Below are 15,148 nucleotides of genomic sequence, written 5' to 3'. Positions count from 1 at the left end.
TTTGACTGACCCAGGAACAACCATTCCGAGTTTCATTTGTGGATCAACTTACAGTTCTTAGTTCACTAAAAATTATTCAAGCCTTACCATAAAGGACGAGATTTCCCATTCCTAATATTTCTACATAACACTGAGCATCCAGCTGCTTCAAACCTACAGTATTTTTGTGAAAATATAGGCAAAACCAGAGATGTATCACTTTGGTTTTACAGAGAGATTGAAGTTCTTATGATAACCCTTAGGGACAAAGTAGACTGGACTGGGAACACTGGCATTTCCCTGGTTCTTGGGTGTCTGCCTTCACCACCCTGCTTATATCTCTAGAACAGTTTTAATTTACTAATTATCCCTACACTATATCCAGTCATGTGGACGGAAGTTGAAATAAGAAAGAAAAACAGGACTTCAAGAATCTTAAATATTTTCACTTCACTTTAATACCTCATGTAAAATTATTTGACTATTCATTTGCCAGGCTTACTACTGAGTTTTAAAATTAAGATGCATTTTTATTCCTGTTTGTTTATCAACCAACCAGTGCCTCCTCTCCAGCCAAGTGCAACAATGCAGAGTAATCAGATTTGGCAGCCCAAGTGCTGGCTGTCCACTGCTGCAGCCACAGTGTTTGCTCACTGTCACTCCAGACACAAGGATTTAGTCCACTTGTGCTACACTGATCCATATAACTCTGATTTTTCTATCCCTCTCACCTGTGAAACTTCCTGCTACCCACTCCTCTTATAAATAAATATAATTTTGTTACATATATACATATTACAATAACTATGAATCGTTATAATTGTTAGATGCAAGTTGCATTTTTCTCTCTGTCTTCAGGATAGAAACAGCAGAAAGTGACAAATCAGGATAAGACTGAAGGACACTTCTTGATACCACATGGACCACAGTGCAATCCAGCCTGCCAAAAGGACAGATGTTCTTTGCTTTTCAACTGAAAAGCAATTTCTGTCTTCTATGAAATGAAATCCAAACTGTCTTTTTAGTTCCAGTAAATACCCACTAGGGATGAGCAGTGTTTTCCTTTGTAAGCCCTATCCATGCACAGCACCTTGCTCACTCACTCCAAAAAGGCAGATTGTCAGTCTCTCCTAGCCCTTATCCTCCACTCTTAATTTTCTGTCTTTAAAAACCAAACCAAATCACTCTGCTTTCTCAAAATACATCTTTGGAATATTAAACTCCAACCACACTACCACTTGCCTCTATTTCAAATGCAATTCTTTAACATCAGCAGACTTGGACCAGCTCAGGTGATTCTCTCCAGTGACAGATGAAGAAACTCTCAAACCTCTGTTCAATTTTTTGATTAAAACCTTTCCGTGACTTAATTCAACATTCAGTGTGTTCACAGTGCAAAAGAAACTGTTTGAAATCATCTGTAGGTCAGTCACAGGTTTCCCCTGGATAAATTCTGTTTCCTTGTTGTTTTTTCTCAGGTGGTCTTAAGCCAGCATTTAATAAAATCAAATTCCCATGTTTTAATATCACACAAGTACTTTACATGTGTACTGCAGCACTGTTTGCAGCATGCACACTGGATATTGTTCTAAGAGGCAAGAGCTCTTTGTTAACTACAAACCAGTTAATACTTGAAAAAATTAATCTAAAAAACCCCCTCCAAATCCCCACACAACTTGCCATGAATGTCAGCATCAGTAATACAACTACTCTATTTTATTTACTGAAACAAAAGAGCATTTTATAACCTCCCATATCAATAACTAAATAACATTTCCCTACAAAGCAAAGGATTATAAAATACCCTGCATTGTCATTTGTCACAGTAGGACTTGCAAAGGACACCAGAAGGTGACTTACATTTAATTCTGTCTTTACTTTTAAAATCTATTAAAATCTATCCATCTCCATGGTAACTCAAAACATGTATTCCTCTCACACAGCTTGATTGATAGCTCATAGTTTTTGTTTTATAGTCAACCTTTAGTTTGTTTGAAAATACATAAAAACTGTCTAGTTGATCCTAATAATCTTTAATGATACCATAAATCTGTATGTGGCAGTAAATGAAAGGTACTGCATATATGGCTCCTTGTTATACTGTTGTTTAAACCCAATAAACTGTCATAACATCCTGTGGTCTTCAAAGCAAAGTTACTTTCAAATCAATTATGATAGATTTTCAGATTTTAATGGTATAAGACTTGCTTACAAACTAATTTTATTTTGCTCTCCTAAAACTTTACACCTACTTTTATTCCTTAGAATCTTCCACAAATCACTATGAGAGACTGACTACATAAAATTCCTTAAAATTAAGGAATGGAAAAAATAACAATTATGGGAACCTGTTATAACCTTAAAATATGAAGCACTTGAACTGAACTTAAGCAAGTTAGTGCTAAAGAGAGAAGTACTGAAATGGATTGCATTTTATAGCAGGAACCTAATAAATATTAAGTGTAATTTCTACATGAATACTGCTCTTCCAAGGAAGAAATGTAGAGAGAGGTCATAACATCCACTAAAGACCTCCAAGAAACCACAGCTAACAAATTGATGTAAATTCAAGTCTTAATTTGACAAAGCAAGAGAAGAGCTTTTACTCAACTTTCCAACACACCTAAGCAGCGTAAAAGTCTCTGATTTTACCTACAAAACCTTCTAATTGCCTAAGATAATGATCAGATATAAATCACACTGTGACACTTTTACATTGAGGTCTTTATTCTGATGCCCACAACTGAAGAAAGATGGGACAGACTGGAGCAGGTCCACAGGAGGGGCACAAAGATGATCTGAGGGCTGGAGATCGTGGCCTTTGAGGAAAGGCCAAAGCAGCTGGGTCCTTTCTCCCCCTGAATCCCATCCCAGTACTGCAGTACCAGCACAGCCTCCCCAAAAGGATGGAGGCTCTGTGTCCACAAGAAGACACAGGGAAAAGACAAAGGGCAATGGGTGCAAATTGTACCAGGAGAGTTTTCATCCCAATGTGAGAAAGAAACACCTTTCAATAAGAACAAACATTCACTGGATTTGGACAGGGTGCCAGTCTCATGTAGGATCCTTTCTGACAAAAGGTTGGGCCAGATGATATTTCAAGGTCACACTCCATGGTTTACCTGCAGCTTCCAACTCCATGAGTAAAGACACTGAACTATAAAAATATCCACCTTCAGCATACAATGCTGAAGTGTTCATCATTCTGCATTCTCCAAATCATTCTGCACATGCCCATCACAACCCAATCAAGAAAAATATTCAAGTATTTTCTAGTAATCAAATAATAAATCTGCTAAAAGCCCCAGATTCAGTTGCTAAGCAATGAGATGATTTTTCAGTGCACTGTTCCCTCTGAGGAACTGAAGAACTGGATGCTCCTGAAAGTGGAAATATTTACTCTTACTTTCCCTTATATACTGGGCAGCACTTAATGAGACTATCAGTTGGCCCTAAACTCCTATCTGAGCTCCTGGTCACTCCACAAAGATTCATCCTTCACTCCAAACACAGAAAGATATAAAAATATCCATACCAGTGCTGAACACTATTATCCAGAGTCCTGTCTCTAAAGTGATAACTCTGAGTCTCTCTGTCAGTGTCAACTGAGGCCAGACAAGCTCTTCAGATTCTTTTAAAATTACTCTCACAAACCTGAACAACTACCTTAAAGGAATTTTCCTTCAAGGTAACCTTGACAATTACATGAAAACGAGAAAGAGGAAAGAGGGCCATGTATACAACCAACACTGCTTCTGTACATCTGCCTTGGTACAAATACCTCGTCTTTCCAGGAGTTTGCTTGCACGGAATTTAGGAGTGTATTTATTATGCTCAGCCTTGACTTGAAGAAATTCTTGAAGGGAGACCTTCCAATGCAGCACATCCATTTTAGGTAATGTCACATTTTCTTCTGTCTACATATTTCAGAAAATCCATCAGCAGTTCCATGTTTTAACAGATATGGAGCAAAGCACATCTCACTGAATAAAAATGTCTCCTAGAACACTCCCCATAAGAGTAAACTACCTTAGTGATTCAGTGAATGGCATTTTTCAAGATGAGTTTTAACTACTGCTTCAATTTTAGGGACAACTGAAACCAGCCAAATCACATAGCTGCAATTGCACAGAGTCCTGCTACCCACTCTGTTCCTTAATAGGATCCCTCAGGAAATTTAAAAGGAGCCAATGGGAAACTGGTTTCACATTAAACTGGAAAAAATTCCATCTATTCCCATCACCATTAGGTCTTACTCCTGAAAGTAGACAAGAAGTTACCTCACACATCCCCTGCTCCCCTTTGCATAAAAGTAGCAAATTAACGTTATTGATCTGACCAAACTCTAAATTGGGCAATTATGTTTGGTCTCTCCACAGTCATCTGCTCTTTCAACAGAAATAGTCCTCACATCACATCCTAGACTCTGAGGAATTTTTTTACAGTTAAAATAGCTACTGTGCACCAACAGTGAGTTTCAGTGATCTCCTTAGCTGACTTAAAAACTCACAGGAGTCTTGTTTGACCTAATTAACAAAAGCCTACAGAGAACTTGCAGATCCTTTATTTAGAAGTAGTATAAAAATAACAAATCTTATCAACACATACAGGGTAAAAGAGAAAGTTAACAACCTTACTTGTATCATTTTGCTGTCTCAACAGAAGTCAGTAGACTGGTGTGGGCAGCTACCCAAGAGCTGCACACACCTATTTCACTGTAACAAATGAATTTTGCATCTTTATCCACCTCTGTGCTTAAACAGATCTCTCCATCGTTGGTTCTTGCTTTTCTACTCTCCTTGTCCCTTCAGAGTAGGCAGAAGAGCAGGCTCAGCTTCTTACAGGGGTACACTAATAATTTAACTTTTCCTTTCTCCTCCACTCCAAATTAAGTACAGGCTTGGGGAAGGGAATCACTGGCCTCTTTTGCTTATTGCCTTTGCAATATTGGGAAACAATAAGTAAAACTCTCTTCTAAATTTCTTAAGCTTTCGCAAAAGGACAGATTTATTGTGTCCAAATGAATCTAAAGAACATCAGAGAGTATTGGAGCCAGGCAAAACACCACAAGATACTGGGTCTGTGCATCTCCTGACAGTACCCAAACACACAAGTGTTTGGAACCACACACCCACAAACACACATCTGGTCAGCTGTGGTTAGCACTAATCCTGCCCACATTATCAGCAACTCCAGTGGCTACATAGTACATATTTGAAACACTGAGATCCACTCTTACAGTGAACTCCCTCCTAAATTTTACATTAGCAGTGAAAGTAGGAAAACCCAAACCAAGTAGGTCAAACAGAACAGTGGCTTTTTTGCCAGAAATCAGCTACTAAATCTCTTTGTTTCAGTGCTCACCTCTAAAGCCTGGATACAGACACATCAAAAGGCAAATAACTGCTTTCCATTTTCCAGTGGCATGACACTGCCTTGTCTGCACACAGATTACATATTGAAATAGGGGCAAACGTGCTTTTTACATAGAATCACAGAATGGTCTGGATTGGAAGGGACCTTAAAGCTCACCCAGTTCCACCCTCTGCCATGGGCAGGGACACCTTCCACTGTCCCAAGTTGCTCCAAGCCCTGTCCAACCTGGCCTTGGAAACTTCCACATCTACTCACCACTCTCACAGTATAATTCTTTTTCCTTGTATCTAATCTGAATCTGACCTCCTTTCATTTGAAACCGTTACCTCTTATCCTATCCCTATTGGTCCTGCTAAAAAGTCTGTCACCAGAACCATAAAAATCACATAATCCTTACTCCTTTATTAAATAATAAATATTGAAGTTCTATTCCTGACTACTCAATTATTTTTTAAAATATTATTTTTAAGTAGGCATAGAATTTTTAACAGGGTTTTAATTTTTGCTTAAACTCACATCCAATACAAATAACAGATTCTGATAGTTTCCATCCCAGTTTTATTTGTATTGCTTTTCAATTGGAGAAAAACTTCCTGCATTTTAAAACAAACTTGCTGTTTTTGTCAGCATTTAAAGAGTTATATGATCAGAATCCAAGTACTCAGAGCATAATTTGTTATCACAGTAAAGCAAACAACATATCATACATCCTTCTATTCCAAATTCATTTCAGGCACAGTCCTTTCTTTGTGAACTCATTATGGAAAAATGCCTTTTTCTCCTCAGACTAAAACCTGACTTTTGCCTTGATAGCAAAAATTAAAAGATTATCACAGCCCTGTGTAATGCAATGATCTCAGGCTAACCTTTCTATTATATATTTCTCAGAAACCTAAATTAAAAGTGCTGCAAAACTCCAGTAACTCAAACCCATTCAAGCTTCCCCATGCACAGTTTATACCCAGTACTAACATGGACTCTGTGGTCAGAAGGAAACAAGAAAGATTCCCAATATTTTACACCAACTAATTCCAACTAATTTTCTACAATTATCCTAAAGCTGTGCTTTACTTCCCCCTTCCAGTTCTCACTGTTGTCCTCCTCTCTCCAGTTTTCTGTCAGCAGAACTTCCTTATCTTGGAACAACATAACATCCCTCTCCAGGCAGTGTTTAATCACTGCAGGCTCCCTGGGTATTACATCCCAGCTCCCATTGTTCAACTGAGAGACAAATACAAACTTTACAATGCACCTTAACAATACTACCAAGATAATTGCTGGGAATTTTAAATTGAAACAAACTTGGGTCTTTCAAACCATAATTCAGGTAGGGAGTTCACCAAAAAGCATGAGATGAACATTTGAGCCTATTTAGAGATGTTCAGAGAGGCTGCACACATTGTCAGCCCCACTGACCAGTGAAGGGCCCTTTGCAGGCACTGACCTACTGAGAGTGTCCGTGCAACACCAGCACTTGAATTTCCCCCACAGTAAGAAACTTTTCTACAAAGCTGACTAGGCACAGCAGCATGATAAATAACATCAATTACATTTCTTAGGTGATTCTTATTACAGTTTGGGAATAATAAAAATTTCTGCTGGTGCTGATACAACAACAAGCAAGGATTTCCATTTAGTCTTTCAATGTATTTTAAGGTATGTCCTTACATAGCTTCAGCCTGAACATCAAGGATAAAATTCTCATCCCAGCTCTGCCACAGGCACCTCAGTGCATTTCCTCAGGCTTCCAATTTACAGCCCTCATATGAGACAAATATCTGTTACCCACTTAACAGTGGTGTAAATTGTTCTTCTGCCAGAAAAGCTGTGGTACTGTATCAGTGGCCTGGAGACAAGAAATCACTGGAGGTGCTCAAATATTGGCAGCTTTGCCCAGGGAGGTTGGGGAGTCTCCATTCAGAAGGAACTCAAAACCTGGCTGGTGCAGTCCTGTCAGCCTGGTTTTGCTGACCCTGCTTGAGAAGGCAGCTGATGATCTCAAGAAGTCTCTTCCAATCTAAACAATTCTGGGGTTATTTCTATATTAGAATTTTCAAATTTTTAAAGTTTTTGGGAAAAAAAATCCACAACACAAAACAATGTGTTTTCTACCCAAAAGCTCTGCCAATTTCTTTGTCGTGGAGCAGAAGCTTCCTTCCAAAGTTCTATGAGAACAGTAAATTCTTTCCCCTGTTATTTAAGAACACAATAATGTTTTGTGCAATGTTATAAGAAATATAATGAGCTACAATAGAAAGCAGTCCCAGAAAGAAAAATCACTAAATGAAAGTTTATAGCTAGAGCTTTCTCTTTCCTTCCCCTCAAGGAACTGGCGTTAACAATAAAAAAGAAATACTTTAGTTGAAAGGAAGCTTAACTCATTTGTAGGTGAAATGATTCCCCTTTATCCAATTTAATACCATTGCCAATATTACTGTTGTCATCTTCAGCTGACACTGGGGAGAGGGGGAGAAAACAGAAAAGATCACTTTATTCCCATACACCATAGGTAAGTATGTGCAATGGAAAAAGGAGGAGTACTAGATGTAATAGTGGTATAAAACATGGCATATACCACATTCCCTGCCCCTCCTCCATTAGATCAGATGCTTCTTTCCAAGAAAAGGCCTCCAGGGACATCTGACCCCATAGAAGAACTGGGACCAGCAAGAGTAAAACTGATTTGGTAAGAGGTGATTGATGTGAAGTACAGAACACAGCTGGTTCTGCTGGAGAGGCATTAGACTCACTCCTCTGGATCATTCCTGGGTTTGTTTCCTAGACATGGAATTTGTAACTGCAGGTTTAAATGAGGAAATAAAGCTGCTGCAGCTCTATGTAGAGGTACTTCTCTAAAGGAAGGACAGGAAGGAAATGCAAGCTTAGACCACCTACAGTTCTTGATCCTAATCCTACAGGTAAGGCTTGCAATTACTAAGCTATAAAGAGAAAACCAATACCAGGAAAAAATACCTTCAAATGTTCAAGTTTTTAATCTGCTGTGTCATGGGCTTTGGCTATTAAAATGTAAGAAAAGAAGAGGGATGAAAGCAGAAGTAGGAGACATTATATGGCAGCAACTGAAAATTATACTAAAAAGATGTGTATAAAACTCAATACACTTATCCTAGTGTTTACTTATAATTTATGGAGGAACAATTGCACAAAACCTCCCATAGTTTGAATTCTTCTCCTTTCAGACTCTAGAAACTAAAACAACTACTTACAAACTGCGCTGAATAATTTTTGAAGTCTTTGATGGAACTTAAAGAAGTATTATATTATATTATTCCTTATGTAGTTAATAGCACTTTAAAATTGTTGCCTTTTTTAATAACAATGGAGTTTTCAGATCTGAAGGTAGAATTTCAGAACTGCAGAAATTTCCATTGTAGCCCATGTGACTCACATGATCCATTATTCTGCAGTTAGGGAACCCCCATTAAATATAAGGAATCCAACAATTCTGATATTGATTCTGATGGATTTTGAATGCATAAAGGCAGGCAACATTTCTCCCAGGGTGTTAGAGATGTGCAAGGAAAGGAGCACTGCTCTTACCACATACAGCTGTTTCCAGAGCACAGCCCATTCCTGCAGAGTTGCTGTGACTTCAGTCACCACAGAATCTTCAAGAGGAACAACTGTTTCATATTGCCTGTAGAAAAAGAGGGGAAGAAATTAGGAAATGTACCCTGGAAAAGGTAGAAAAAGAAATATGACAGCACAGAAATTTGTAGCATTCTAGAACTTGAATTTGTTCAACATCAGGAGAATATCTTAAGAGGATCATTTTGTCTGTTATAAAACTGAAGCATCTCCAGAGTCATAGCAACTGTTCCTCCGTGACATTCCACAAGATTAAGTTTATGTGAAACATTTCCTGGTTACCTGTCCAAAATATATAATTTCATTCTAATCAAGGTAATGAAAAGTTTTCATTACTACATCATGTTAAATTAACTGGCCTGTAAAGTGGGTTCCTTCACAATTTGGGTCCCTTCTCTAAGCCAGTCCACCCCTTTTTTCTCCCTCCAACAATGTTAGCCAATATCAAAACTACCCAAAATACCTGCTGTCTACTAACCTGTCCTATCCACAAGGCTTCTTCAGCACTGCAGATGAAATCTAAAGGATCTATCCTCTAATCGAAAAAATAAAACTTGTTCCTTTGTGGTAAAGATTTTCCAAAACTATTAAGGGAGAACCACAAGAATGGTTTGGACTGGAAGAGACTTCAAGGCTCATCTCATTCCACCCCCGGCCATAAGCAGGGACACCTTCCACTGCCCCAGGTTGCTCCAAACCCCATCCAACCTGGCCTTGAACACTCCCAGGGATGGGGCAGCCACCACCTCCCTGGGCAAACTATGCCAAGGTTTCAGTACCCACAGCTTAAAATATGTCTTCCTTACATGTAAACCCACCATCCCTTGTCTGATTCCTACAGACCCTGTCAAAAGCCCTGTCCACATCATCTCACAAGCCTCCTTTAGATACTGAAAGGCCACAAGCAGCTCTGTCCAGAGCATTCTCTCCTCTCCTGGCTGAACAACCCCAGCTCTCCCAGCAGGGATGCTCCAGCCCCGGGGACAGTCCCTCTAATTCTCCAGGGATTTTTGGGGAGGGCAGGGGGCAGTGTGGTGTTCAGCTACCTACCAGGTTCAACACATGCTCTGTTACTTCACAAGTACTTACAACAGAACTTGAAATATATTCTGAAATAAAGAATTTTAAACCAAAATAACAAAAAAACCCCAGGAAATAACCATGACCCTCCTGCTCAGAACTGCATTACACTCTGTTGTATCAACTGGTGCATGAGGTTTTGATATTTTAAACAGTGTATCAGCTTTCCTAATAAGTACCTGAACTGGTTGCCCTTCACAAACTCTAAACTAACATCAAGGACCAATTAACTACACATCACAGGGAACTGCTCCTTCCCCTAAAGAGAGTACACATTAGGAGTGATTATTCTATGCAATACATATCATTTTATTACACTCCAAAATTATGAAGCATCAGTATTACAGCTGCCCTTACAACCTTTACTGAGGCCCTTTGGGAACAAATCTACAATTCAAGACTATCAGAAGTCACCTGTTTTCCTTCAGGTAGTTCACTAAGAGCCATTTAATACATTTTATCTTCCACATTTAATTTGTTGCCTCAGGTCACTATTTGAAACATTGCAATTACAAATGTCCCCACAGCAGCCTTTATGTGGAATATGCAAGTAAAAGCAGCAGTGAAAATCCAAGATATTGATTTCAAGAGTCACAGTCAATCTCACAGGAAGCTCTGCAGGTTCCAGAGCCCCCAGTCAGTAACTTCCCTGACATGGCATTGCCACCAGTGCTGTTATTCACATGAACTGAAATAAACCCACTGCCAGCAGCACACGAGCTACAAACACAGAGAAGGGCAGAAGTTTTCAGCAGTGCACTTCAGTCACTCTTTGGGTGAGGTGGGGAGGGCTGGATCCTCTGGAAAACGTTCAAGGTAACACAGCTACCTGTCAGCTATGAGTCTGAAAATCTGTAGATAAATGAGATGGGCTGTCTACTGGCTGGAGCCTCCATAACAAACAGGAAAACACAGTATTTTGCCAATGAGAGAACAAGCATAAATGGAAGAATATAAGCAGAGTTCTTTAAATGCATGTGGTTCAGATGATACCTCTGAAGTTACAATTTTATGAGTCAAAGCAAACAAGAATAACCATCAGATGGGATCCTTGCTATATCAGAAACAAACAAACCACCTCTCAACTCTGTAGAATAACATTTAATTTTCAAACCCTCATACACACAAAAAAAGATACAATGAATTAAAATGACTCTAAGTTTCAATAATTATTTCTTTGTTTCCCTTCCAGATAAAAAGCACTGTAGCTTCTTAAAAAGAAGGAAAAATACTCACCCTCTGTTACTGACAATTGCCTTTTTCAAATGAATATAATTTGCAGGAAAAATCCCCTGCAAGAGAAAAAATTCTGTATGTTAGAAAAATACATTTGCAGTTTTTAGCATTGGTAACATAAACTACAATAAATAATTGCCAATATATCTATTAAAACCAATCCAAATAACCATTGTGTCAAAGCTGCCAGTCAAAACTCTAGATTCAGATTACTAACAATTGACTGATTTAGTCTGTCTTTGACCAGAACACCACACTGGAGCAAATTCCACCTGGGAAGATCAGAAAAGTCAGTGGCTCTTCTGCAGTTTGCAGCACAGCACCAGCAGCTCTGAGCTCAGAGCAGGCTGATGCTGATTAGGGATGACACAGACAGAGGCTTAAAAAGACAAATTAAACAAAAACTAAAAGCCCACCATCAAATTTGCATTGAGGCCCCATGGATAGAAGTATTCTAATACTTGCATAGCCTGGAGCTGTCAGTTTTCCTCCCCTTCCAAGGAAAAGCTGTTCAAACCCACTTGGGATACCTCCAGTTATTTGTCCTTTGCTGTTCCCATGAGGGCTGGACTCAGACCTTGCTGTGCCAGTGTGCTCTTGTGTGTTGAGACATGGGGAAAAGGGGTAATTTAATCCAGCCTTTTCCAGTGTTCCACATTCCCTGTAAAGCACATAACCCTGAATCCTCACAGCAAAGTCTGTCAGTGTAAGAACAGCACTTCAGTAGGAAATCTTTGGATTAAAAACCAGCTGACAGCCTCTGACAAAAATGTCAGCAATCAAGTGTGGGCTTTCAATTTTTAGAGCTTTAAAACCATACAATTTAGGAACAAAAATTTTCAAGGGGGGGTTTGAAAGGAATATTAAGTAAAGAAGATTCCAAAGGATAAGGAAAATTTCTTCTTGTTTATAGGCAAGACTAAAATTATAGAAGGAAAAAAGCTGAGTCTAAGAGGAATGGCTTCATCAGGAAAACAGTTTACGTGCTTCCTTTCAGCCACATGAAATTCCAGAAAAGGAAGAAATGCTACTTCACTTCTTTGTTTGGTTCACTTCCAGTTAATGCTGCTTATTCCTGGTATCTAAGAAACCAGGGAAGGTTTGAAGGGCTCTTCTATCAAAACTCAACATTTACACAAGCAGAAGCACCAACACACACAATGACTGCAGACATTTCACCAAAAGAGTATTATAGTCATGACAATGTAATACAGGCAATATATTCCATAATACAGGTAAACACGAGGAATCTGGAACTCTTCTCTCTTTAAACACAAGCCATATTTAAACCAATAGGTAATGAAGTGAAGCTCATAGAGAAGAACCTACTGGCATGTTTGGATACCAACATTTCCAAAAACTTAGATGCACTTACAAAAACAATCACACCAGAACAGTCAAAAAAGTTCTCCAAGAGCAAAAACAATGGAAATAAATGAAAAAGGATCAAATATAATGGTTAAACTGTAAAATCTGATCCTGCTGGAACAGTTTACAAAATCCTTTTTCAACAATTGTTGAAAACTTTATTCAAAGTTGTCTCAGATTAATAATTCAACTTATTAAATGTGCTCTTAAAAGTGCTGTATTAAAGCAATGCAATATCACCCAGCTATACTTTTCTTAGGGGAGTAGGGTGGAGAGAATCAAACTGGATGAAATTTATAAATATTGAAAAGATTACATGTTACCTGTCAGGAAGATTTCTAATATTTTGAGTGATTAATGGGTATCACTTGATTTAAAAAGAAATCAAATCCTCCCACAGGAAAAAAAATTAGAGAAGGAAAATGAAAAGTTTACTGGGTTGCAATAGCAAAACAGATTTAATCTCCCATTAGATAAACAAATGTATTCACATTTACCTTGACACTGGGCTTCTTAATGGAAACACCTCTGTACCAACCTGAAAGCAGACAAAAAATATTATAATTATTTGTGGCACTGCTGTCTTTACACAGAAGCAAACTGACTTCAACTCAAAAAGCAGCTGTGCCTCATATAGATAAATTTTTTAAAAGAGTTTTTGTTAGGGTTTTTTAAAAAAATAGTTTTATTTTGCTCTGCTATGATGACAAGCACTTAACAACCTAGAATGCTCTTGTTGCTTCCCACCAGCAATAAAAGCAGGTTAGTTAATTCCTCTACTGGTAATCTCTAGTCACTGTGGCAAAGATTCCTTCAGCACTCAGGGAAGAGTCTGCACTGAACACTTCTCTTCTAGGCTGGCACATGAGTCTTGTTGCAGTGTTTATCTTGACAAAATCTCCAGACTTCAGAACCCTGCAAAAGCCATTATCATACATTCCTAATGTGCTTTAAACAAATAAAAATTCTTTGCATGTGTCTGGTCTTATATATGTCTGAATAAAGAACAAGCTTTAGGATCTAATTTACACATCCCATTATTATTTGTGTATGCCCCATCAGGAAATAGCTCCAGACAAGACAATAAATGAGGAGTAAAACACAAAGCTGCAAGTTAAACAGAAGAACCCAGGTCCTGCTGCTTCCCACAGGTGACAGCAGTGTCACTGCCCCAGGACTGTGGGGGGACAGTGGGTGCCACTTCTGGGAAGGGGGTCTGGTCCTCCCCAGCCACCCCAAACTCCTGGGCAAACTTGGCCAGGCTTATTCAGCCCTCAGGTGTCATGAGCAACTGCAGCCAGGCACAGCCCTCACCTGCCAAAACCAACACTTCCACATCAGCTACATCTACCTCCCAGAGAAAGTCCTCTCATTTTCCCAGGGACTTCCTCCTGACTGTCTTTTTCCCTCCTGGATTTAAAATTGCACTGGCAAAACCTGCCAGTAATTGGCTATGGAGATTAGAGAAGAACAGAACAAAGTATCAGGGTACTTTTTCTCTCTTAGAAAAACTACTTCAAATTTGGCTGAATTATGTTAAGTGTCTCACTGAGAGGATCAGATGGGGGGAAGAAGGCCTTGAATTTGTTTTAAAGACAGTCTGATAGCCTTGAATTCTTATTTTGCTTCAAAAAGGGAATCTATGCCAATGTGAAATAAAATAACTGATGAATTCAAGACAATTGCAAACCTTAGTACAGAAAATATTAAAATCCACCTTCTTTATTACACAAATTTCTCATAAAGATAGGACATAACACAAAGATTTGTTTTCTATGAAATCATTGTTTATATCAAAAATAAATTATTGGTGTTTTGAATTCATTTTAGTTGATCAAACTTCAGAGCAATCAAATCAATATAAACATATATGCACAAACAACACACACAGATCCTTAACATAAGTGATTTCTAGAACTCCACACAACTGTGCCCACACCTGCTTTTGAGCAACAGATGCTGCATATTTTTAAGGTCACAGAAAAAAATAAATGCATTTATCCTGTGATTCATTGTTACTAATATTAAATACAGTCTGTACCTCAGAAATAACCAGACATTTAAGCTCTAAGACAAACAGAATGACAAACTGCTTGGTAAATGGGGGAAAAATTGGTTTTATTCAAGTTTGTGACCAGACCTGTAAAAGAACAAAACCCCAAAAAAGAGGTGACCATTAATAATCTAGATCTACAGGCTAATACATAAAACATTTCCAGAAAACCATCTAATTTCTGAAGTTTTTGTTCTTCATTCCAAAACAAATTTTCAAAGCTTACAAGCTCTGTGCTTACAGAGTTGCGAAAAACAGGCAGGGAAGGACCCTGAGAAATCACCCAGCTCATCCAAAGCCATGTTTCTGCATCTCTCCTCACATTTAGTCTGGTTTAAACAGCATCCACTCATTTATTATCAAGGCTGAACAACACTGCACTCCCTGTCTGTGGAAAATGATCCATACATCTGTAGAACTTAGATACCAAGGTATTTCTGCACCAGC

The 15,148-nt window shown here is 38.6% G+C and overlaps 1 protein-coding gene across 1 annotated transcript in view; it reads right to left on the bottom strand.

Moving 5' to 3' along the window:
- DOCK3 (dedicator of cytokinesis 3) overlaps positions 1–15,148 on the bottom strand; it is a 176,773-nt gene that overhangs the window by 145,926 nt on the left and 15,699 nt on the right. The window contains exons 3-5 of the mRNA XM_056501874.1: positions 13,146–13,186; positions 11,281–11,336; positions 8,917–9,013 (exon numbers count right to left, since the gene is read on the bottom strand). Of these exons, the coding sequence (XP_056357849.1) occupies positions 8,917–9,013; positions 11,281–11,336; positions 13,146–13,186 (194 nt within the window). The remainder of the gene's footprint in view (positions 1–8,916; positions 9,014–11,280; positions 11,337–13,145; positions 13,187–15,148) is intronic.

This window comes from Oenanthe melanoleuca, chromosome 12, assembly GCF_029582105.1.
Source record: "Oenanthe melanoleuca isolate GR-GAL-2019-014 chromosome 12, OMel1.0, whole genome shotgun sequence".
NCBI classification, from domain to species: domain Eukaryota; kingdom Metazoa; phylum Chordata; class Aves; order Passeriformes; family Muscicapidae; genus Oenanthe; species Oenanthe melanoleuca.
Note: the sequence above shows the minus strand (reverse complement) of the source record. Positions and strands in the feature narration are given on the sequence as shown.